General features: G+C 40.9%; 1 protein-coding gene across 2 annotated transcripts in view; it reads right to left on the bottom strand.

The window, feature by feature from the left end:
• The window catches only part of mlh1 (mutL homolog 1, colon cancer, nonpolyposis type 2 (E. coli)), an 84,836-nt gene extending 70,661 nt beyond the window's left edge, over positions 1–14,175 (bottom strand). For both annotated transcript variants that reach the window (XM_051936087.1, XM_051936088.1), the window contains exons 1-4: positions 13,930–14,175; positions 907–997; positions 731–829; positions 465–538 (exon numbers count right to left, since the gene is read on the bottom strand). In XM_051936087.1, the coding sequence (XP_051792047.1) occupies positions 465–538; positions 731–829; positions 907–997; positions 13,930–14,036 (371 nt within the window). In that variant the 5' untranslated portion in view covers positions 14,037–14,175. The remainder of the gene's footprint in view (positions 1–464; positions 539–730; positions 830–906; positions 998–13,929) is intronic.
• Between the last annotated feature and the right edge of the window lie 10,266 nt (positions 14,176–24,441).

Below are 24,441 nucleotides of genomic sequence, written 5' to 3'. Positions count from 1 at the left end.
TACAAGCTCAGGTTTTGAAGTCAAAAACCTTACCACTACAACACACACTGTCTGCCAATAATATTTGCCTGTGGGGGTTAAAAAAATGCAAATATTGTATACAAAAAAGGATTTAGTTACATAGTACTTTTGATACATCAAATTAATTGATGGCAATGTAACTGATTCTCACTGTCTTACAAAATTTTACAGGTAACACGGCTAGTTACCAAATAAAGCTTATTGATACACAAGTAGCCCACTAAAAAGTATTTAAAAAAAAACAGCTACAACTGACAAAAAATCACTATATTCCACCAATGCTATTCCAGCTTTAATTGAAATATTATAATGAGAAAAAAAAAAAAACTTCATGGAAGGTCTACCCTTAAGAAACACCTTGCACAAAACAGAAATTATCCACGAAAGGGATATTAGCACATTTACCAAAGCAGCAGAGAAACTACAGATTACATGCACTTTACCTGTAAGCACATTTCCCTTCTGATGTTTTTGTGGTGATAGTGACATGGGCCACATGACTGATGCTGGCAAGTGCCTAGAAAAAAGAGACACAGGGTTATTATCAGTATTGGGCTGACAGAGAGCCTACTCTGCCATAGTGGACTACTACAGATACAGAATGACAACATCCTTCTGCCACAGAAGTACAGGCCAAGTGTTGCCTTCTGGTACGATTAATGATCACACCAACACAAGTTTTCCCATTTCCCATGTAATACTACTGTACCTCCCCTCTGAAGCCATAGGTAGAAATGGCAGCAAGATCCTCAAACTTATTCAGTTTGCTTGTTGTAAACCTCTCACACACAATTTCTAGATCTTCCTTCTGCAATTGAAAGGACAATGCTTTTTGAGCTTCTAGAAGATTAAGAAACAATAACCTTCACATAGCAACTCACTTACCCGGATGCCAGTGCCATTATCCTGGATTTGGATAAGTTTCAAGCCACCTTCTTTTACTGTCACCTGAATGTTAGTAGCCCTTGCATCCAAACTGAAAGAATAGACAATCGTCAAGGGACTGAATCAAGCAGAAATTGCTGCCTGAAAATCAGACGGTGTATGCAAACATCTCCAGAGCCCCTACATTTGAAACGCATTATTAATAGATATCTGAACACTCAGCTGAGGCCAAGAGTTATTTGTAGACATGTATGAAGATATTTATCAAATTCTATTGCATCACTGAGATAAATGCAAAGCAGTGAAGTATGTAAATCTGCATATTACATAACAAATGAGAGAAAAACATAATGAAGAGGGAGAAGCCAGAGACTACAAGCTATCTTCTACCTTTCTAGAGAGAAACATACTGAAAGACCTCTTTGCTGTAAGAGCAGCAGTGCTGTTTCAAACAACTAAGATTTTTTTTTAAAAATAAATGATAAATAACTATGATAGATACCACATGGGAACTGGCATTCCGGACAGAACTCAACTTGGATCTTTACCTGGCAGTGATGCCCTTAACATGGAATATTCTATGCGGTTTTCTTTCCCAAAACATTAGGGAGCAATCTCCCTGGCTTTGGTTTCCCACTTGGATACCCACAGGGAATGCTGGACATTGTAGTCTTGTGGAGTAGTGCTATCGTGTTCCATGGGAGCCTCCAGGTGTTGTGTGGTCATTTTGAAGTCTTGTAGGGCAGGATAATGCTCTAGCCCCTTGCAGATTTATTGAGTGTGCAGTGCAGCATTTTGCTGTTAATTGTGCTGCACGTACAAGAAGATTTTTACGGAGACTAATGATGCTAAGGGAGGAATTTGCGGGTTTTCTTGCCAACTACAATTCATGTTCATGTGTAAGGTGAGAATAAAAACTTGTTTTTAATTCAAATGGTATTGAATGAAATGAGAATCGCATGAGAATTATCATCATTGACATTACATCTGATTTCCGTGCTTGGGCACACTTAGTAATCACACTTTTCCTGAATTGTGCTTGGGCCCACCTCTTCCAAGTGGGCGAGGGCATGGTATGGTTGGCACGGCAGGGAGCAATCGCCCTAGTCAAACTAGATTTTGTGGGGTTAAATGAGGACAAACGTGCTCAGGCATGGGACGAATTGCCAGTGTAAGTACACCCTGAGACTACGGCTAAGCCTCTGTTGGAAGTGTTAATGGGATATCTGAACCGAGTTGGATTGAGACTCTTGCCTAAAATTGATTCAGAGGTACAGGGAAGTGTTTCGTGTACCATACATAATAAGGGAACGCAGATCAAAAGGATTTTGGATTTATGTGACAGAAATCAAGTAGCTGCAGTTCCGACAAGAGATGCATGTAAAAGATGGACTTGGCGCTCCAGGTAGTCCGTCAACGTGAGCCTTTATGGTCATGTGCTTCAAACAATAGAACCTTGACAAGTAAGATGGCCAAGATGGACCTGGCTGAGCATGAACAGGGGCTGAAATCTCCCACTTGTTTTCACTCCGGCAGAAGGTGGTTTCCTAGAAAAATGTTTGTGTGTTATGAATGCCATCAACCAGGACATGGCTGGAGACGTTACTTGTACAGAAACTAAAGAAATACCAGGAGGCAACACCGACACAATGTCTTTGCATCTGATAGTTGTTTTTATATTTAGAGTATTGGTACCAAAGCGAAAGTTGGTACCACACTGATGAGCGGTAGGCACAATAATATGTGCTAAAAGCACAAGTTAAAACTATATGAAACAACACATCTCAAAAACAAAAACCAGTGGAAATCATGTCTGGAAATGGAAAAACACCCACTGTGTAGTTTGATACAGATTTCTGCATGCTCTGAGACCTCATGACATCACAGATTAGGTGAGAGTTGTAATTATTTAAATTGTTCATGGTAAGATTTTACATCATCCCAATAATGGAACAGAGGCTTTACAATCTTGCTCTGATTGTTCATTTACAGTCAGCCATCTGAGCATTAATCTATTTTCTAAGCAGTGTCAGGATCACATAGACTGTAGAATATGGGAGGAAACTGCACAGTGGCAATGTTAACAGTTGTATCAAGTAAAAACCAAGACAAGTTACACCAGTAGTGAAAAGAGGTGCTCCATACTAAAATAATATGTATTTAATGTTTTAATGTTCTGATGCTTTGAAGCACAAGGCACATCTCTTCAGTAATACGACATGTACTGCATTAACAGAAATGCATCGCACAGATACGCAGTTATAGAGCTATAGACAAAAAAGCATACCAAATACCAATCTAAAAATGGTAAGAGTTTATCAGTTGTTTGGATTACGAAGGAAACCTAATGTTCATTAGTATAACCCCAAACATATGACAACCGTAGTAAAAACACACCCAGTTTATCAAACACTTGAATGGAATGTAGACAAATGTAACAGAGTCTCTTCAGTTATTAACTGAATACAAATTATGCCAGTTCGGCAAATGTTCTAATTCTGGATTAGTACATATGCTAAGCAATAACAAAATCTGATCACTTATAAAATGCTTAGAAAACAACACAACATAGACTTTTTACAAAAATTCTTGAACAATGTATTAATGTAAAATAGACAAGTATAATTTCACACAGGAAGCCTTGAAGTAGGAACAAACATAAAAAAGGGACAGATTTAGACAGTGCTCCCAACAAAAAATCACCTCAAGGCTCCTAAAAGAAAAAAATAGGAGCCTGTAGCTTTGATTTAGGTGCCAAATAATCAAATGTGTAAAATATTAATCTTTCAAACTAGCGCTGCTGCCCTCGCAGTAAGGAGACCCGAGTTCGCTTCCCGGGTCCTCCCTGCGTGGACTTTGCATGCTCTCCCCATGTCTGTGCGGGTTTCCTCTGGGTGCTCCGGTTTCCTCCCACAGTCCAAAGACATGCAGGTTAGGTGCACTGTCGATCCTAAATTGTCCCTAGTATGTGCTTGGTGTGTGTATGCCCTGCAGTGGGCTGGCGCCCTGCCCGGGATTTGTTCCTGCCTTGCGTCCAGTGCTGGCTGGGATTGGCTCCAGCAGACTATATGTTAGGATATAGCGGGTTGGACGATGACTGACTGACTGACCTTTCTAACCTACATGTACATATGCCTAATGTGTTTCCTTCTCTTGTGTAATGCATCTTTCCCTTGTGCTTTTAAGTCTGTCTTGATGATTTAGATAACTTTCAAACTATGTACAGTTATGAAGAACTGTGTATTTTACTCAGGCTCTGAGTCTATGTCACTGACCATCAGAATGTCAGTGTCAGAGGGCTATCCAGTGTAATTTGGTATTCTTATTTGAAGTGAGCCAGCATTTGACAGGGCTAAGGAAACTGATCAAGTAATGGGCCTTCAGTGCTGATTGTGACTAAATCCTCCATGGCTGAGACACTTAAAGTGTTTTGCACTCTTATTTCTTCTGTTCTATATACTGCAGAGCCACGTTCACACTGATCTGCTGAAATAATCGGAACAAACATGATCTCAACAAGATGTAGAATATTGTGGAAATCTGTGTAATAAGTCTCTTATGTCAGTAAGACTTCCCACAAACTGTTGTAAGACTTGTCTGAGAATTGTCCTTTAATCAAAATATTTAGCAATCTCCATTCAGTTTGTACAGCATTGACATCATATGCATTCTTCAACAAGAGTTCTTGATACCAATATGTTAGTCTTATTTTCCCCAACAGTGGTTAAATCATTTGGCCATGAATCATGATAGAAGATTGAGAAGCAATGAATGATCTCAGACCCATGTAGATAGATAGATAGATAGATAGATAGATAGATAGATAGATAGATAGATAGATAGATAGATAGATAGATAGATAGATAGATAGATAGATACTTTATTAATCCCAATGGGAAATTCAGATGTGACCCTCCTTGCTGTGTATTACCCATCATATTTTCAAAGTGGCTTTCCAGTTCCTTGACTGTAACCACCACTGTTTCTCAAAATGCAATTAAAGGTTATCTTTAAAGTTCTTGAGACTTGCGCCACTGACTTGGATATTCTGAAAGGTAATACCTGTATCAGTACTACTTACTGACTTCTCCCTGCTTTTTAGTTTTCAGCCTTGTCTGAAATCTGTGTGTTATCCCAAGGCACCACATTTTTATGCTAAGTGATTTTAGCCAAGTGTGCTGCAGAAACTCCTGTAACTTTCCAGTCTTTAATGGTGACTGTGAGAACACAACTGTCAATAGCTGCTGCAGTCTGAGGCAAAATCAAAGAAGGCAAGGGACACGCATTTCTACAGCTCTGCTCCAGCCGTGGAAAAGAGTGACCCCATTGTAGATGACACAGAAGGCCAGAGCAGACATGAAAGTGATAAAGATGACTTTCTACAACCTTTTAAAATACATTTTGAAGAATTTTAGCAGTCCAGTGTTAATTTTGTAAACAGCCAACAGGGGGCATGAATTTTTACAGCTCTGCTTCAGCTGGAGCGATAAGTGTCTCTTCTAGTGGATAAGGAAAGAAAGGTACAGTAGAGCAAAAAGTGATATCCGCTCAATAACAATAATAATAAAAAAAAATGGCCTTTTGCATCTGTTACAATATAATTAGTTTAAAGTTTCTATAATGTAATTTGCCACTTGCAAACTAAATGGAAATGATAATTGCCAAACCCTATTTTTGGTTGCATTTGGAACCATTTTAGTCACAGTCTGGAGCCCCGTTTGGATAATTACAGCAGCAGGAGTTTGTGACATTTGAACTCAGAATCATTTTCCCTCACTTATTAAATATTACTCTTCTGTAGGTTTTTACCAGCTAATGATACAAACATAAATCTTACAATAGCAAATGATAGAAGCCTAACAAAGAAATTCTCTGACAAACCAGATTTTAAAAGCATGTTTTTACAAAAACAGATTTTAAAGAGTTTGTTTAAATGAAAATATCCTAAATTATTTTGGAATTCATAAATTAAACTTAACAAATATAATGGATGAATTTATATTTTAATATTGATTTTAAGCAGTATTTTTCTGCAACATATGGGAAAATGTTAGGGAAAAAAATCTGATTGTGCACATTAAGATAAATCAAGCTGTCCATAAAGATGTCATTCTTTATAAATCGTTTGCTGAAATCCGCCTATGATAATAACATCCCCTCCACTTGTTCTTACACTGGGAAAAACCCCATGTCTTTCAAAGTTTTAATTCAAGCATTCCAATATAATTTGATATTTATGAATGCCAATATTAGTTTACCTAAATGATAGCTGGAAAACTACCTGACTGATATACAACTATTTTAAATTTGCTGCTAATATTTCTTTATTAGTATTTATATATTTTGTATTCCATTAAAGAAAAAAGTCATGATATTTTCCACTTGAACAACAGAGTTACTTTTAATTACAAAGCCACTGAAAGGGTTGTTTTAACCATGAGTATCATATAATTTTGCTTGTCTTGGTATCAAATATAAAAATTGTAATATCTTGACATCCTTTAATGCTGTGTGCTTTTTGTTTAAATTATGTAGTAATCTGTAATTAAAAATGTTATGCCATTGCCATTAAAGCATCTCCACGCTGGAAGGACCAGGGGAGGGAGCATATCCAGAGCATTACCTCCCCTGGAGCACAAGATGGCAGCCCACCTGGGTTGCAGTGGTGCCTTGGACTCCTGCAGGGCTCCATGGGAACTGGAGTTTGGAGCAGCTCTGTTGGGTTCTATGGGTGCCACCAGGGGGTGCTGCATCTACTGCTGAGCCCTGGAGTGCAGCTGTTCTGCCACATCTGGAAGTGCTGTCAGAAATGCATCAACGAGCACCTGGAGCACTTCCGGATGCCTTATAAAAGGAGCCAGCAGACATTACTCGGGGAGCCAGAGTTGGGAGGAGGGAGACGGAGCTTGCCAGGAAGAGTGGAGGAGGAGAGAGAGAGAGAGAAAGAAGGAGAAATTTGTGTAGTGCTATACTTGAGACTGTATTGTGTTCGTGGGAAACAGGGAAGGTTTTTCCCACGAGGGAAAAAAAAAGCGTGTTTGTACTTGTGCCTCTGCGTGCGTCTTTGTTGGGTTTGGGCGGCTGCAGCATCCTCTACTGGCCACACCATGCTTGAAGCATTTCTGAAAAGTTAACTCCATGCGCTCTATTGGCACTTCAACTTCCAGAATACTAACAATGTAGCGACTTCAAAAGTTCATTATCTCCATAAAACTTTACAAAATACTGTCTAAGCAATTCCCAAGATCATCCACCAAACCACCTAAAAAATGTTGTGCTTCCTTACAATAAGTGACATTATAACTGGGAACAGCAGTTCAGCTTCGTATCAATGCATTACAAACAGCACACATTACATCACAGTTGAAGGATGCACCTACAACAAGAACAGGGAAAATATCAGATCTAAACCCAGAGGATTCATTGCTTCAATATCTATGCATCTCAACTGTGCTGTCCCAGTGAGTATCACAGTAGTAACCTATCTGTCCACATAAACTGCTTTAGGTTTTGCCTAAGATGCCATAAGGAGATATCACCTGTGTATGCCACTCTAAAGGTAAAGAGTGGCAAAATATCAACTGGACAAATGAAAACAGCAACTATCACTATAATTGCCCTATAACAAAAAGAAGAATATACTGTATTACCAACTATCCTTTGAAAAAATTACCACACATTTCTTTTGTCAGAAGAGTTATTCTGGTAATCTTTTACACCTTTTCATTAAGCGAAAGATAAAGAAATGTATCATTTATAGATGGTACCCTGACTTTCAGCTTGTTTCAGCTAAATCCTGACAATCAGGAACTGTTAACTATATTTCAAACAGAATGCACATTTGAATTATTTTTTATTGTTCAGCAAATACTTCCTGATACTAAGCTCATAAAAACAGAAAATGGATAGGAGAAAATAAACCCCCTTGTCAGAATCTAAGAACAGGAGCCAAACACTCTTGCCAGTACTCGTTGCATCTGAGGTTCAAATATTCTGGCATAAACCTTCCCCAGGAGGCTGACAAGTTTGATCTCTTGGTACCCTGGAGCACAGCTTCTCCTTCTCTCTGCTGCCTAGTCACTGAAGAATATTATTTTTTAACATTTATGCAGCAACCTTGAACATAGATGTGGACCAAATCCAACCAATGTTCCTGGTGCTCGAAAAATACAATAATTAGAAAGAAATGGAAACATTAAGACACAATATACTATTGCAATACTGCTGTCTTACAGCTCCTGGAACCCAGCATGATTTTGGGGTCTGGCATCTCCTCAATGGTGTTGTCATTGTCTTTCTGTACAATTATATTTCACACTTGACAGAAGTAGCCATTTATGCACAAAGCATCCATACATTCCAGTAAACCCCCAAGTCAATCAAAGCGATCATATTTGTACATATCCAAGGGTGCCTTCCTTCGAATAAATCAAAAGTTTCCAAGTTGTCTGCTCTCTTTCATTATTAAAATGTGCAGTTTACACATGTACAGTATACCCTGAGGCAAGCAGCATGTCACAACCTGAGGGAATCTGATTTTAATCAAAGATCTTATCTACTTCAAGCCACATATAGTGAAAGTCTCATTACCATTGGATAGCAGAGTTTCAGCACATTCTAATGATGTATACTTGTCTAGATGTTTGTCTATGATTGATCATTTATGTTACATGACACAGTTGTGCATAAAAGATAGGAAGTAAATGGCTTTTGCAACAGCTCATCTTTATACATTGTTACACACAAAGCTTGAGTCAAATATTGATCATTCTTTTGACTGTATTGAGAACGACAAGTTTGATGAAGGACCTGACATTATGCTTAATTTGTAAGTATTGCATTTACTAGCATCACAGCATGCAGTTTTACAGTTCAAGCTTCATGGGTTCAATTACTATACCAGGACATTGTTTGCTGCACGTTCTCCCAATGTTAGTTTACTAAGCAGTGCTCTTTCAATTTAAATTTAAACTACAGGCAGTGTTTTATAGTAGACCTGTGAGCACTGTTACACTGTGGCTTGTTTTTAATGGCTTAATCCCCCAAACACCGAAGAGATTGACTGTGCCGTGTTTTTAATTCCGTTTTCAATTGTGCAGACCCACTAAAAGCTCCCCCATCACCCCAAGGAAGTCAGAAATGACTACAAAAAAATGGAGAAAAAAAACGAAGTGTGGGCCTCAATCAAGTGGAATCATGAAGTTAGCATGATGAGAAACAGGATAAAAAATCTTGTACAAATCTGCTTATCTCTATGGGGGTGAGATGGATTATACTATAAACAAGTCTCATACTGGCTCAAGACCCAATCACTGCCCACCTGCGACTCAAACGTAGCTGAGAAATACTGGTTTAAGTGCATCTGTATGCCTAGCTCTATGCTCAGGGATGCCCATTTTCTGACCTGTGCCCATGGCTGCCAGGACAGGCACTGTCCCCACCCCCTCATAACCCAGGACTGGAAGAAGCTAATATGAAAATATATGTATGTAGTTAGTTTATTCCATATGTGGAATGCAATAAAAAGAGAGGCAAGAGACCAAATATTAAAAAAAAAAGGGACACCTCATGCCAAATAGTATAACTGCAATGCTATGGGATATGACATCTAAACTTAGTACAATTAGAGCTGACACTGATTGGGGCACAAAAGGAATTTGATTTCAGGGTCGTGCATCATGAAATGTATTAGTTATACTCTAAAATCCAGTTGTTTGAAGACAACTCCTTAAAGGACTAATTTTTTTTGTATTTAATTTAGTGGATATTGGTGTAAACAAAGGTTTTTAATCATATAAATATTTCCTTTTTAAAATTTGAAGTGTTGTACTCACTACTCTTCAGCCATTTACAGCTACCTTATTACATAGCAGAGTAACTGGCATTTATTTATGTAATTTAAGTGCAATAATGCCAAAAACCCCTTCATGCATAAGGAATAAAGATGTATGCTTTATGTTGGCCTAAAGTCACCTCTTCAGCAGATTTATGCTTTTTAGCTACTGGTACAACCCTTAATTGCTGAGAAATCTGCATTAATGATAGATTCTTGCAAAGTGTGCGTTAACCACTAAACTATGGCACTCTCTATGACAGACTGAAATTATTTAAATTCAAACAAAAATCACAATAACATATCCTAATAAAGAGATATAAGACTTTGAGGAACAGATAAATTCATTTGACAGATGTAAAATGGCACCATATTGATGAAAAGATTATCCACAGGGCAATAAGACAGATGTACTCCAACAATATTCCATACACTATTATAGTACAGCGAATACATTTTTTTAACTAAAATACTGCTCACAACCAAACCACATGTTAAATGTTTTCAGTAACTACAGTTCTTGCTATATCATTTAGCTTAAATAACAGTCATGTTTTTGAGCTTTTTCCATTTAACCAATTGAGGCAAGCCAGAGAGTATCCAGAAGGAAGGAAGAAACCAACCTTAGGAGAGACAATAATCCACAACAAGGCACATTCATGTCTACAGTAATTCATACCAGAGCAAGGCAAGTTAGTGGAAGTAAAAACCATTGTTGGAACAGACTATGGATCTTTAAAGCTAGAATGACTATAACCACTTAATATGCAATCTATATTTGAATAAGGAACTCCCAGTTTCAGATCTAGAGCTTCCAAGGTCGTTGGCTGCTGAAAAAAATGAAATAATCTTTCTAAACAATAAATTCCTTCAGCACACTTTATATGTTTGAAGATTTGTATTAATTACCAATTTCACTGTTTACTTGTACAGCACCAATAAAGACATCTATAATGCAAAGTTGACTGACTGGCTTGTTCACTAATGAACACAAACACTATTTTCTGTTTAGTTAAAAAGCTGAAATTTGGCTGGATGGTACATCTAGGCTGGTAGGTATCCACAAAAAAGGACATTTTAATATATCAACATGTAGGGGTATAAATATACATAAACTAAATACCCCAAATTTTCAAAAAGCTTTGATGGATTTGATTGAAATTTGGTATTGTTACAGAAAAAAGAAAATTAGCCAATCTTTTTTTTTCATTTGTCTATATTTGTCCATAATAATATAATACCAAGTACGCTATGCTAATGCAGGCAGAAGGCCAAGAAGAAAGAGTAGCAGGCACTCAGCTGCCTGCCTGAGGCATGCCCAATGTATGCTAATGAAGGACAGTTTAGTGGTGTTGATGAACACCAACACTGATCAATAAAGTGGAAAGAACGGGAGGTGTCTTAGACAGGAAAAAGACATGGCATTGAGCTGTGAAGTGGAATGAAGGAAGAAAGTTCCCACGCTCAACACCTGCTTCAAGTATTACATTGGTTTTGATCAATCAAAATGAAATCCTTTTGGATTGATAACATACCGATTCCACAACATACAATATGTTTAATTTTTTATCACTATGTGAATATGATACAGATTTGTAGTGAGACAGTGACACAAAGTTTTCACATATAACACAAATGGCAAAAATTACCAATGATGTTTTAATATATATGAATATTAAAAAATCCCTGAACCTACGCTACCATTTGCTAGCTATTTCAGAAATGTTCATTTGAAGTTCATAGAAATGGTGTATTATTTGTTAAATCTGGATTAAACCGACAGCTAGTTAAAAGACTGAGCTTCACAGGAGCTTTATGCAGTGGTCATTTTGATGTTTACAAACCTATTACTACTACTAATCTTGGTCAAATTCAAAATTGGTTACAATAAACATCACAATCAAGTATATTCTCTTGCTTATCTCATGTGACAGAATTATCACAAAACTATACTAATAAAACAAGACAATGTAAGCACCATACTAGACATACAGACAATACCAGTTAAAATCATCTAAAAATCTGCAGCTAAATATGCATAAAAAATCCAGAGACCAACAAAGTTGTCCATCCATCCATTATCCAACCCGCTATATCCTAACCACAGGGTCACGGAGGTCTGCTGGAGCCAATCCCAGCCAACACAGGGCGCAAGGCAGGAAACAAACCCTGGGCAGGGCACCACCCCACTTGCAGGGCACGCACGCACTTGCCTTGCCTCAAAAAATGCAATGACAGGTATTAATTATACAATTCACACCTTGATTATGAATCTAATAAGGAAAATTCTAAAGGGATCTGTGAATGTTGCATACCCATATTGTTATGCATTGAATTGAACTAATGAATCACCTGGCATATGTTGCAAAAGCAGAAAAATCAAATTATAACGTTCTGAAGACTTACCCTCACCTATTAAAAGATTAGTAATAGGTTTACACCTAATATGCATTCATCAGTTGAGCATTGTGCGAATACTGAATTAAAAAAAATATGTCGACTGACACTGGAGTCACTAAATACCTTCAAAATGATTTAAGTGACTCTTCTGCACATATATACATTATAATGAATTCTGGTTAAAAATACTGGCAAACTAAACAACAAACTGCATGAGTTTGTGAAAAATCTTGATGCACTCCTTAACATGCACAGTGTTCATTATGACAAAACAATAAGTATGATCCATACTACTGTATAAAAACTGCCAGCCTTCTGGGTAGAGCCATATTTGTGTACAGTCATAATTAGAAAAAAGATAGTGTATAAGGGAAACTGCACAATGGATTTTCTTTTATGGTACACCACACCAAAATGAAATCAAGTCGTGACATTTGGATGTCATATCCACAATAAGATGTAAAAGACACATCTATCTGGGTTGTACAAATATTACAGGGGGACTCATATGCAGTAAAAAGGGGAGTTAATAATATGGTATAATGCTGAAACTGTAATTTTCAGTTGCTCTTAGATTGGAAAAATGTTGATATGTCAGGCATCTGCATAGATCACCTTCAAAATGTGAAGGTGTGATTTGCGCCCACTTCCATGTACAGTAATGTTTGGGAAGAGGTGATGAAGAACCTGCTAGTGAAGTACTGCAAGTGATTGCTGCTTTATTAACCGTTCCAGTGGTTTCTCATCTTTGCACAAACTTTTGCTACAATCAAACACTCCTATTTCCAACTTAAATTATCATTATTCATATATTGCAGATATAAAAAGTATATATTTAACGTGGTCCCTATTAAGGACTTCTTCCCCACAAACCTGACTTGGGTAAACAGGTTAGAAAACGGAAGAATGTTTGTGATTGATTTTGGATTGATTAACATTCTCTTCATATAACTGTCTATCAGGAGACGTGTTTTAAAATGAGAACCAAAGTTTTCATGGGATTTTTTTAGGTTTGTAACATCGTTTGAATAACCTGTGCCCAAGTATGGGACATTTATTAACAAAGACACATTTTATTAAAACTTAAGTGTTTTCCTTTAATAGAACTGGTAGCTTGGGAGATGTAGATTATGATTTACAGCAGTGCTGTCTGTTCTTTGCAAATCACCCACTTTTTTCTAAAAACCATTTAGTTAAAAAATTACAGATCACTATTAAACAAGAAGTTTCAGTAATTTTGTAAAGTACACTTAATACATATACAGAACAAGAATTATACGCTAAATAAGAAGAGATTGTTAACTCGGTAAAATAAATTGACTGCATACGAAGGAATGAGGGTGAGTGACTAAGCGAGTGTGCCCGTCTAGGACTTGATTTTATCTTGCGCCCGATTATCCAGAGATTGCCTCGTCAAACTGACAGTGTAATTAAATTTGGATTCAACAATAAAATGACGCAACGTCTTCTCTGATTAAGAGATCGCCGCGGCATTTATTTGTTAAGACGGCATTCCTGCTACGGTACTTAAAACGCTCCTGAAGTACACATTGCAGTGAGGCAAAAGTCTGAAGACGTCTCTTTTGCAACAAATATGACGCACGTCCCGTAATTGAAAAGCACAGCAACTAACCACACGTATCACAGTGCCTACGCATACTCAGTAGTTTGCATCTGGTTTACATCAGTTTTTCAAATGTAAACACGTTAAGCTCTCTCCAAAATATTTTAACACGCCTTTCTTCACTGTGTAGCCAAAAGACGCCGCGAGGCCTCGTATCTGTACGCACCAGTTCTCGATCATTTCTTTAATAGCGTTAGCAGGGCGCTGTATCACCTCGCCGGCTGCGATGCGATTTACCACTGTCTCGTCCAACCTGCGTATAATTCCTGCCATAGTGCGTGTTTCCCCGAAAACATTGAAGTTACAAGTTCCTGGCGTTCTTCCTAATTAATCAGGCATCAGTAGTCCCTTTCAAGCGCATACAAACCCAGCATGCTGAGCATAAGCGGGAAAATATTGCTCCACCCTAAGACTACGGCCATTGGACGTTCAGTAAAAGAGACACGTCGTCAGGCGTTTCGTTTTCCAAACGGCGGCGTGTGCTCTCTCTCAACTCTTCCGCCGGTGAAGTAGCAAAACAGGCCGTATGCGCCTGCGCGAGATAACCTTTAGTGGTTTCGGCGTAGTCAGTTACTGTTTGTGTTTGAGAAAAGCAGAATCGATCCAAAAACTTGTTACATTTAATGCCAATTTTTTCGTATACAGGGGCGGACTGGCCATTAGGGCAATACCCGGTGGGCAGCGGACACTGATGTGGTCATGGGCTGGCCATTTCATGAAATACAGTACATTTTATGTACTGGTAAGGTGACCAGAATTTTTGGGCCAAACCGGGGACATGGGCGAGGGGTTAGAATCTACAGATCACGAGTAGGGATTAACTAAACACTACAGAGTACAAAGCGAATGCTTATCACGTGATTTCTCACCAAAGTTGCAGGATGCGATAAAGCATAACCTCTGTCAAAACACCAAGCACGCGCTCCGAGTTCAAATTATCGTGGTGATGAGATACACTGAAAAAAGTGAACCAGCTGAAATCGGGTACGAAATCTTCAACCGGGGACATGTTTCTGAGTGGGGACAGTTGTCCGAAAACGGGGACAGATAGTCACCTTAGTACTGGTTATTGTTTGACATTAATTTAATTTTCTAAACTACTAAACATTAGCTGTCCGGTACTGCGTTTCATATAGTCCTATATAATATACCTTATTACGTCAAGTTGTTTTAGTTGTCAGTACACAACGTTGCAGTGAAACATTTGGTCAAAGCTGTTTCGATACCCCTACATTTCGGTTAGCATATACATTATTGCAATTTATTTTATCTCATATCTAGTATTTAAATTCTTCGGTACGAATATTTACTTTAAATTATGTATTCTGCATTTTATTTTTCTCTGGTCGTCGGTGTGAGCGATAATTAGTGGTTTTCAGCTTCGATTAATTAGTATGATGAAAGAAAGTTATAAAGCACAGGATAGGAATTTTTCATATTAGGACGGAACATTTATAGTTTATCGTTAAGTTAATGTAACATTTCAATCATGTGAGGTTTTCATTATAACATGTACTCTAATAACGTGTAAGCCGTGTTACTAAATTTGTATTTTTCATTAAATTTTATTTCTAAGCTTGTCGTCAAATTTTATGTTGTGTCTAAACAACCATGTACTGATTAAGTTTGGCAACAGTTTTGATAGAGTTCATATCATAGGCTCATAGCAAGTAGCGAGCCACGTACTTATCAGAAAGTTTAAGAAAACTACAATCAATAATGGGCCGACTGGGTCGACTTCGTCACCTCACTTGTTAAAGGATTCCCGGGCCGGTTTTGAGACTCAGTCCGCTCCTGTTTGTATACTTTGATAGATTTATGTTAGCCAAAACTATATAAAGAACTTAAGTCCACACATACTGTATGTGTGACCAAGCGTCCTCTTTTGCCCGGACATGTCCACTTTTTACGCCCTGTCCAGGGCGTCCTGGCGGGTTTTATAAATTCACGAAAATGTCCGGTTTTTCATAGGACCATTACGCGTGTACGAAAATTGACTGGCGTTTTGCACACAATACTAGGGTACTACTTTTTTGCGTGACGTAATTACTGGGAGGCTGCCTTGTGGGCAGGTCTGCGCCGCGCGCGCAAACACACAGACACAGACAGGGAGCAGTGCAGACAGGGATCAGAGCAGAGAGCGGAGCAGTATAGCAGGGAAAATCGTAAGTGCAGCTTCACCGATGAACTGCAAAGAAAATTTCCCACATACCGTCCCGGTCGGGACAAGTGGGAGGCGGAGTGCACCGTGTGCAAAGCCGGTACATATGTCTCGGTATCCAATAAAGGTGCTGGGGATCTGAAAGCCCACATGGACACCGAGAAACATAAAAAAGCTGTGCGAGGTGAGACTAGTTCATCTGCAAATTTGACAGAGTTTTTTGTCAGACCAGGAAAAACAGAGGATGATGTAAATGCAGCAGAAGGTGCAATGGCTTTTCATACAGTGAAACATCACAACAGTTACAGGTCCATGGATTGCACCAGTACTTTGTTTAAAAAGGCATTTCCTGACTCTGACATTGCAAAAAAGTTTAGTAGTGCTCGCACCAAGACCGAAGCCATCGTCAATGGTGCTATAGCCCCCCACTCTGTTGAAATCACTCATGAAGCACTCAAAGAAATCCAGTACTGTGGTGTATCCACAGACGGGAGTAACCACGGAGCAGTGAAAATATTCCTAGTCATAATCCAGTATTTTGACTGGAAGAAGGGTGGCGTGCAAACAAAATTGATTGAAGTTAAAGACACACCCAATGAGGCAGCAGAAACCATTGCAAAATATCTCACAGAAACCCTGGCAAAAAACAATCTGTCGGAAAAATGCATTGCATTTACTGGAGACAATTGCAACACAAATTTTGGAGGAATCCGACGTGATGAAGCTGGAAAGAATGTGTTTGCAAATTTGAAGAGTTTGCTGCAAAACAAGACTCTGATTGGTGTGGGTTGCCCAGCACACATATTGAATAATTGTGCACACCATGGGGCAGGCACAATAGAAATTGACATTGAGAATATCATATTCAAAATCTACCAGTACTTTCACATTTACACTGTGCGCACTGAGAGCCTGAAGGAGTATTGTGATTTTGTTGAGATTGATTACAGAAGGATGCTCTCTCACAGCAAGACAAGGTGGCTGTCATTGTTCCCAAGCATTGAGAGGATGTTACAGATGTTTCCAGCTTTAAAGGCATATTTTCTGTCTCAGCAAAAGCCACCCATAGCACTCAAGAGTTTTTTTGAAAATGATTTTGCTGAAATCTACCTTTGGCACATGCACACACTCATGTCTGTGTTCCACACCCACATTCAAGAAATGGAACAGGAGAACATGTCCATTATGGAAGTGAAGAAGATATTAAACAATATACATACCATTCTTCTTCAACGCAAGAGCAACAACTTCATGTCCCTTAAAGTTAAGGGACTACTGGCACAGAAGCGCAAAGATGGACTTGACAAAGGCTGTGACCAGTTCTGTGCAGATGTGCATGGCATGTACAGTGCATGTCTGGAGTATCTGGAGAAGTGGATGACTCCCATGGAAGAGTTCTCAACATTCATGTGGATGGATCTGAGTGAGCCACCAAACTGGAATGATGTGGAGGCATGCATCAATTACCTTGGAGAGAAGGGGGGTGGCAGTTGATGATGTTAAGTGTTTTGACCAGGTCACCAATCTGAGGAAATTCACAGAAACGTGCAACCATGATGAGGAGTTCAGTGGCCTGCAGGTACACCAGAAGTGGACCAAATATTTTGAAAAGGCAAAAAGCATTGCATGTTACTCAGAGCTACTGACAATTGCACAGTTTGTCTTTGCACTTCCCTCTCACAATGCAAATGTTGAGAGGGTTTTTTCACTAATGCAAAGCCAGTGGACCAAGGAGAGGAACCAGCTCTCCGTAGAGTCACTAAAGGGGATTCTACTAGTTCAGTACAATTTCAAAGACATGTCTTGCAAAGACTTTCATGCTTATTTGTTAAGCTATCGAAAACTGCTAGGAAAGATCAGCTCTACAGCAAAATATGGATGGGCTGACAAGGAGGATGAAGAAGAGAAGCAGGATGAAGAAAAAAACTAAAGATGAAAAGTCTAGATTCTTTTTGTTTAAGTTTTTTTGTCTTTGTGAGACTCTTCTGTTATTTATTTTATTACATTTAAGAGATATATTGTTGAAGCTGGAACAGAATCCATATTACTAACCGAGAATGCTAAACCGGATGATGGACGCAGGCACATCCGGCAATGGGCCGTAGCTGCAAAAAGACGTACTGCGCAGGCGCAAAAAGAGTCCGCGAGAGTCGGCTGAGGAGCCGAGAAAGGCGGACAAAAGAGGGCGAGAGAGGCGGATGAGGGGCCGCGAGAGGCGGACAAGACCACAGAAAAAAGGAGTGAGCACAGGAAAAATGGAGAAATGAGGAAACGCAGGCAAAGCACGAAACACATTGCACACGAAACTAGACCCAAAAAAAAAAAAAAAGAGGCTCGCGCACAACAGCAAGGCACCCCCCCCCCCCACAGGCACCGGACGGGACACACACCAAGAGGGGGATTCAACAAGCCCATGGAACACAAAAAAAAGAACACAAAACCACCCCACAGACCCTACAAGCAAGGGACGGGACACACACAAACAGGGGGATTCAACAAGACACAGGAACACAAAAAGAAAGAAGACGCTCGCGCGACAACAATCCTCAACCCCCCCATACCACACACACACACACACACACACACACACACATCCATAGGAAGTGACACCCAAAGCCACATATTCTAAAGTGAACATCAACACCTTCACACTAGACAGCATAGGTGTCAGCATTGGTGGATCTCCTTACAATAAAGCACTATTAACCGTTCAACTGCAGAAAAGGAAACATATTAACAGTGACTGCGATCCTCCTTATTACTTATCCATATTTCGCATGCTGAGAAAGAAACAAGTCATGAATACACGGTCACGGGTACAAAACGAAAAGGAAAGGATAACAGGAACAAACACACGAACACGAAAGAAACAACAAAATAGACGGCTATGCAGCATAGGTGGATCTCATTACAATAAGGCACTATTAACCGTTCAACCGCAGAAAAGGCTCCATATTAACAGTGAGTGCAATACTCCTTATTACTTATCCATATTTCTAAAAGAAAAAAATGACTCGACTCCAAAAACGCAAAGCTCAACTAAAGCTTCTAACTAACGATGTACCTAAAAGTAAAACCTTTATGAACTGCATTAGATCCTACAATACTTCATTTAATATGCACAAATCTACATCCTAGATCCACATGACGCAAACTATCAATCAAAGTGCTACATCGCAACAGGCACGGATTCAAAACGAAACACCTCCCGTCTCAGACATACGTTGATGGCAGCGAAGGCTACAACGGGCTTCTCACACAGCACAGGCAAATCGATTACAGCTCCAAAACAACACGTCCCAAATACTACACATGCAACAACGCGCCTCTCAAACGGCACAAGCAAAACATACACCAGGAAAATTCATTCGGATTAATGAATGTCATTTGCAATCATTGTCATTCAGTTCACTTCCCTGAAGAAACAACTGGCAATACAAGTTATACATTTACACGTTGTTGTCAAAAGGGTCAAATTAGACTGCCTTCTTTACATTCATATACTGAATATCTACAGAAGCTTATAACTGACGATGTACCTGAAAGTGAAATCTTTATCAACTACATTAGATCCTACAAATCGGAATCCACTATGAACATTAACAGTGGCACTGCACGTGACATCCGTCTTGAAAAAATGTTTATTGATGAATGTTCAATGGCATGAACAAACGTTTATGAATAATAATATTCGATTTGGAGGAAAGGTACTTTTATGAGGAGGAGATTTTAGACAGTGATTAGCTATTCTTCCAGATACCATGCACTCAGCTATTGTTCAGTGCACCTTAAAATACGCAGACAATTGGCATTGCTTTCAAAAGATACAGTTAGTAAAAAAGATACGATGTCCAGAACCAGATCATAACAATTGCTTATTACAACTGAGAGATGGTACACTCACGAATACAGATGGACTTCAGCCACATATTATTACAATTCCTCAAGCCTTTATCTGCGACGACTTAGTTACAGAGAGATTTGGAACAGCAATCTCATTAGACCAAATGCCCCTTTTAACACAACGCACTATATTATGTCCAAAAAATATTAATGTGGAAAACATAAATACCCAAGTCATTCCATTACTTCCTGGAAAGACACAACTCTTTCTAAGCTCTGACAAACTTGACTCTGATCACAACAATAACCATCTTAAATGACCTTACAAGTTCTGAGCTGGAATTACCTTTTACACTTAAACGGCGTGTACAAAGAAATTTTCAAATAAACCTTTACACTGTGCCACACACTTTATTGTTTGCTTTCTATTTGCATCATCTACACCGTCACACTATTCTATATCTCATTCATACATCACGCTCTTTGTCATTCCCAACACCAGGGGTTGGCGAGCGAAGCGAGCAGGGGGCGGAGCCCCCTAGTAGTTCATATTTAGAACAATATTTAATTATTTATTTGAAGAGTCTAAGAGAGCTATTATTTTGTTACAAGTTTTTACAGATTTCATTTTATTTTATTACAGAGGTTAATTCTGCACCATTGAAGTATAATAAATAATGTTCATCAACCACCAAGAAGCTTGTCTGAATTCGTGCCGATCGTGCCGATCGTCCTCTTTTTTGGAAATCAAAATATGGTCACCCTACACATACAGCTCTGTGAAAAAGTATCCCGTCCCCTAACAGCCTCTATTTTTAAACATTTTACACAGTGAAAGTCCTCAGAACTTAAGATAAAACGCAGTAGTATAAAAAGGGAACACACAAATCTTTACTTTTCCTATACAAGGAACATAGTTCCAATATTGTTGTCACTTCTGTGAAAAAGTAATTACCCTGACAGTTTTACTAATTGGTTGCAGCGTCTTTAGCAGCAATAATCAAAAATAAACTCATCCTTTAATTTGATATCAGTGTTTCACATCGTTGTGGAGGAAATTTAGCCTACTTTGCTTCACAAAACTACTTTAATTTATATATTGGATAGGTTTAGGAGTGTGAACTGCTTGTGTCAGGTCCTGCCAGAACATTAACATTAACCTGTTTCTTCTGCAGCCATTCAGTTGTAGACTTGCTTTTGTATTTTGGGTCATTGTTCTGATACATAACTCAATTATACTTCAGCTTCAGGTCACAGACAGATGACTGGATCTTCTTAAAATATTCTGGTAAAGTGCAGAATTCTTAGTTTATTCAATAATGGCAAACAAGGAACACCTTTACACTACCATCCTCATGTTGTATGCTGTTCTTATGGTCAAATGGTGTATTGGCTTTACACCAAACATACTTGTGTCACCTTGGGTCTCATTTATAAAACTATGTGGAGTCAAGCATGAAAATATACATATGACAAAAATATCACATTTATAAAACCTGGCCTACAAACATTTCTACACAATTTACCTTTATAAATCACCTTGTAAATGTGCATTCATGAATATGCCTTGATGCCAACCAACCTCAGGCATATGCCATTATGATGAACTTCATTCTCTTCAACCGACAGAGAGTGCAAGATCATGAGTGGCATTATTGAGCCTCTCCTCTGCATTCTGGGGACCTAGGAAATATGTGCCATTGCCAATTATTACTGATGAAGAACTTATTGCTCAAGTGCCATTTTGATGCTTTGTTTTAGTGGTCTCACTTGTTAAGGTTCCCCACCCTTAATTGCTCATTTCAGTCTCCCCCTTAATTGCCCATTTCAACAGCTGAATTCACTGTTTTTAATAGCGTCTTATTAGCAATAAGATGCAAATGACAAAGGAGCCAGCAGTTCTCCATCTTACTTGTTTCTATTTATACCTGTGTGGATTCATCATCCCCTCCTTTAACCGTCACCTTATCGTGGTGGAGGGGTTTGCGTGTCCCAATGATCCTAGGAGCTCTGTTGTCCGGGGCTTTATGCCCCTGGTAGGGCCACCCAAGGCAAACTGGTCCTAGGTGAGGGATGAGACAAAGAGCGGTTAAACAAACCTCCTATGAAGAAAAACCATTTTGGACGGCGTTTTCCCTTGCCCGGACGCGGGTCACCGGGGCCCCACTCTGGAGCCAGGCCTGGAGGTGGGGCTCGATGGCGAGCGCCTGGTGGCCGGGCCTGCACCCATGGGGCTCGGCCGGGCACAGCCCGAAGAGGCAACGTGGGTCCCCCTTCCCATGGGCTCACCACCTATGGGAGGGGCCAAGGAGGTCGGGTGCAGTGTGAGTTGGGTGGTGGCCGAAGGCGGGGACCTTGGCAGTCCGATCCTCGGCTACAGAAACTGGCTCTTGGGACGTGGAATGTCACCTCTCTGAAGGGGAAGGAGCCTGAGCTAGTGCGCGAAGTTGAGAGGTTCCGGCTAGATATAGTCGGGCTCACCTCGACGCACAGCTTGGACTCTGGAACCAATCTCCTTGAGAGGGGCTGGACTCTCTACCACTCTGGAGTTGCCCCCGGTGAGAGGCGCCGAGCAGGTGTGGGTATACTTATTGCCCCCCAACTTGGAGCCTGTACATTGGGGTTTACCCCGGTGGACGAGAGGGTAGCCTCCCTTCGCCTTCGGGTGGGGGGACGGGTCCTAACTGTTGTTTGTGCGTATGCACCGAACAGCAGTTCGGAGTACCCACCCTTTTTGGAGTCCCTGGAGGGGGGTGCTAGAGGGCATACCTTCTGGGGACTCCCTCGTTCTGCTGGGAGACTTCAATGCTCACGTGGGCAATGACAGTGAGACCTGGAAGGGCGTGATTGGGAGGAATGGCCCCCCTGATCTGAACCCGAGCGGTGTTTTGTTATTGGACTTCTGTGCTCGTCACGGATTGTCCATAACGAACACCATGTTCAAGCATAGGGGTGTTCATATGTGCACTTGGCACCAGGACACCCTAGGCCTCAGTTCGATGATCGACTTTGTGGTCGTGTCGTCGGACTTGTGGCCACATGTCTTGGACACTCGGGTGAAGAGAGGGGCGGAGCTGTCAACTGATCACCACCTGGTGGTGAGTTGGCTTCGATGGTGGGGGAGGATGCCGGTCAGGCGTGGTAGGCCCAAACGTGTTGTGAGGGTCTGCTGGGAACGTCTGGCAGAGCCCCCTGTCAGAAGTAGCTTCAACTCCCACCTCCGGCAGAACTTCGACCACATCCCGAGGGAGGTGGGGGACATTGAGTCCGAATGGGCCATGTTCCATGCCTCTATTGTTGAGGCAGCTGACCGGAGCTGTGGCCGTAAGGTGGTTGGTGCCTGTCGTGGCGGCAATCCCCGAACCCGCTGGTGGACACCGGTGGTGAAGGATGCCGTCAAGCTGAAGAAGGAGTCCTACAGGACCCTTTTGTCCTGTGGGACCCCGGAGGCAGCTGATAGGTACCGGCAGGCCAAGCGGAATGCGGCTTTGGTGGTTGCTGAGGCAAAAACTCGGGCGTGGGAGGAGTTTGGGGAGGCCATGGAGAATGACTTTCGGACGGCTTCGAGGAGATTCTGGTCCACCATCCGGCGTCTCAGGAAGGGGAAGCAGTGCAGTGTCAACACTGTATATGGTGGGGATGGTGCGCTGCTGACCTCGACTCGGGACGTTGTGGTTCGGTGGGGGGAATACTTTGAAGACCTCCTCAATCCCATTAACATGCCTTCCAATGAGGAAGCAGAGCCTGGGGGCTCAAAGGTGGGCTCCCCCATCTCTGGGACTGAGGTCACCGAGGTGGTCAAAAAACTCCTTGGTGGCAGGGCCCCGGGGGTGGATGAGATACGCCCGGAGTTCCTCAAGGCTCTGGATGTTGTAGGACTGTCTTGGCTGACACACCTCTGCAACATCGCATGGACATCAGGGACAGTGCCTCTGGATTGGCAGACCGGGGTGGTGGTCCCCCTCTTTAAGAAGGGGGATCGGAGGGTGTGTTCCAACTACAGAGGGATCACACTCCTCAGCCTCCCTGGAAAAGTCTATTCAGGGGTCCTGGAGAGGAGGGTCCGTCGGATAGTCGAGCCTCGGATTCAGGAGGAACAGTGTGGTTTTCGTCCTGGTCGTGGACAGTGGACCAGCTCTATACCCTTAGCAGGGTCCTGGAGGGTGCATGGGAGTTTGCCCAACCAGTCTACATGTGTTTTGTGGACTTAGAAAAGGCATTCGACCGTGTCCCTCGGGGAATCCTGTGGGGGGTACTCCGAGAGTATGGGGTACTGGCCCCCCTGATAAGGGCTGTTCAGTCCCTGTACGATCAGTGCCAGAGCTTGGTCCGCATTGCCGGCAGTAAGTCGAACCCGTTTCCAGTGAGAGTTGGACTCCGCCAGGGCTGCCCTTTGTCACCGATTCTGTTCATAACTTTTATGGACAGAATTTCTAGGCGCAGCCAGGGTGTTGAGGGGGTCCGGTTTGGTGGGCTCAGGATTGGGTCACTGCTTTTTGCAGATGATGTAGTCCTGTTTGCTTCATCAGGCCGTGATCTTCAGCTCTCTCTGGATCGGTTCGCAGCCGAGTGTGAAGCGGCTGGGATGAGAATCAGCACCTCCAAATCCGAGACCATGGTCCTCAACCGGAAAAGGGTGGAGTGCCCTCTCAGGGTTGGTAGCGAGATCCTGCC

This window comes from Erpetoichthys calabaricus, chromosome 13 (genome assembly GCF_900747795.2).
Source record: "Erpetoichthys calabaricus chromosome 13, fErpCal1.3, whole genome shotgun sequence".
Taxonomy (NCBI): domain Eukaryota; kingdom Metazoa; phylum Chordata; class Cladistia; order Polypteriformes; family Polypteridae; genus Erpetoichthys; species Erpetoichthys calabaricus.
Note: the sequence above shows the minus strand (reverse complement) of the source record. Positions and strands in the feature narration are given on the sequence as shown.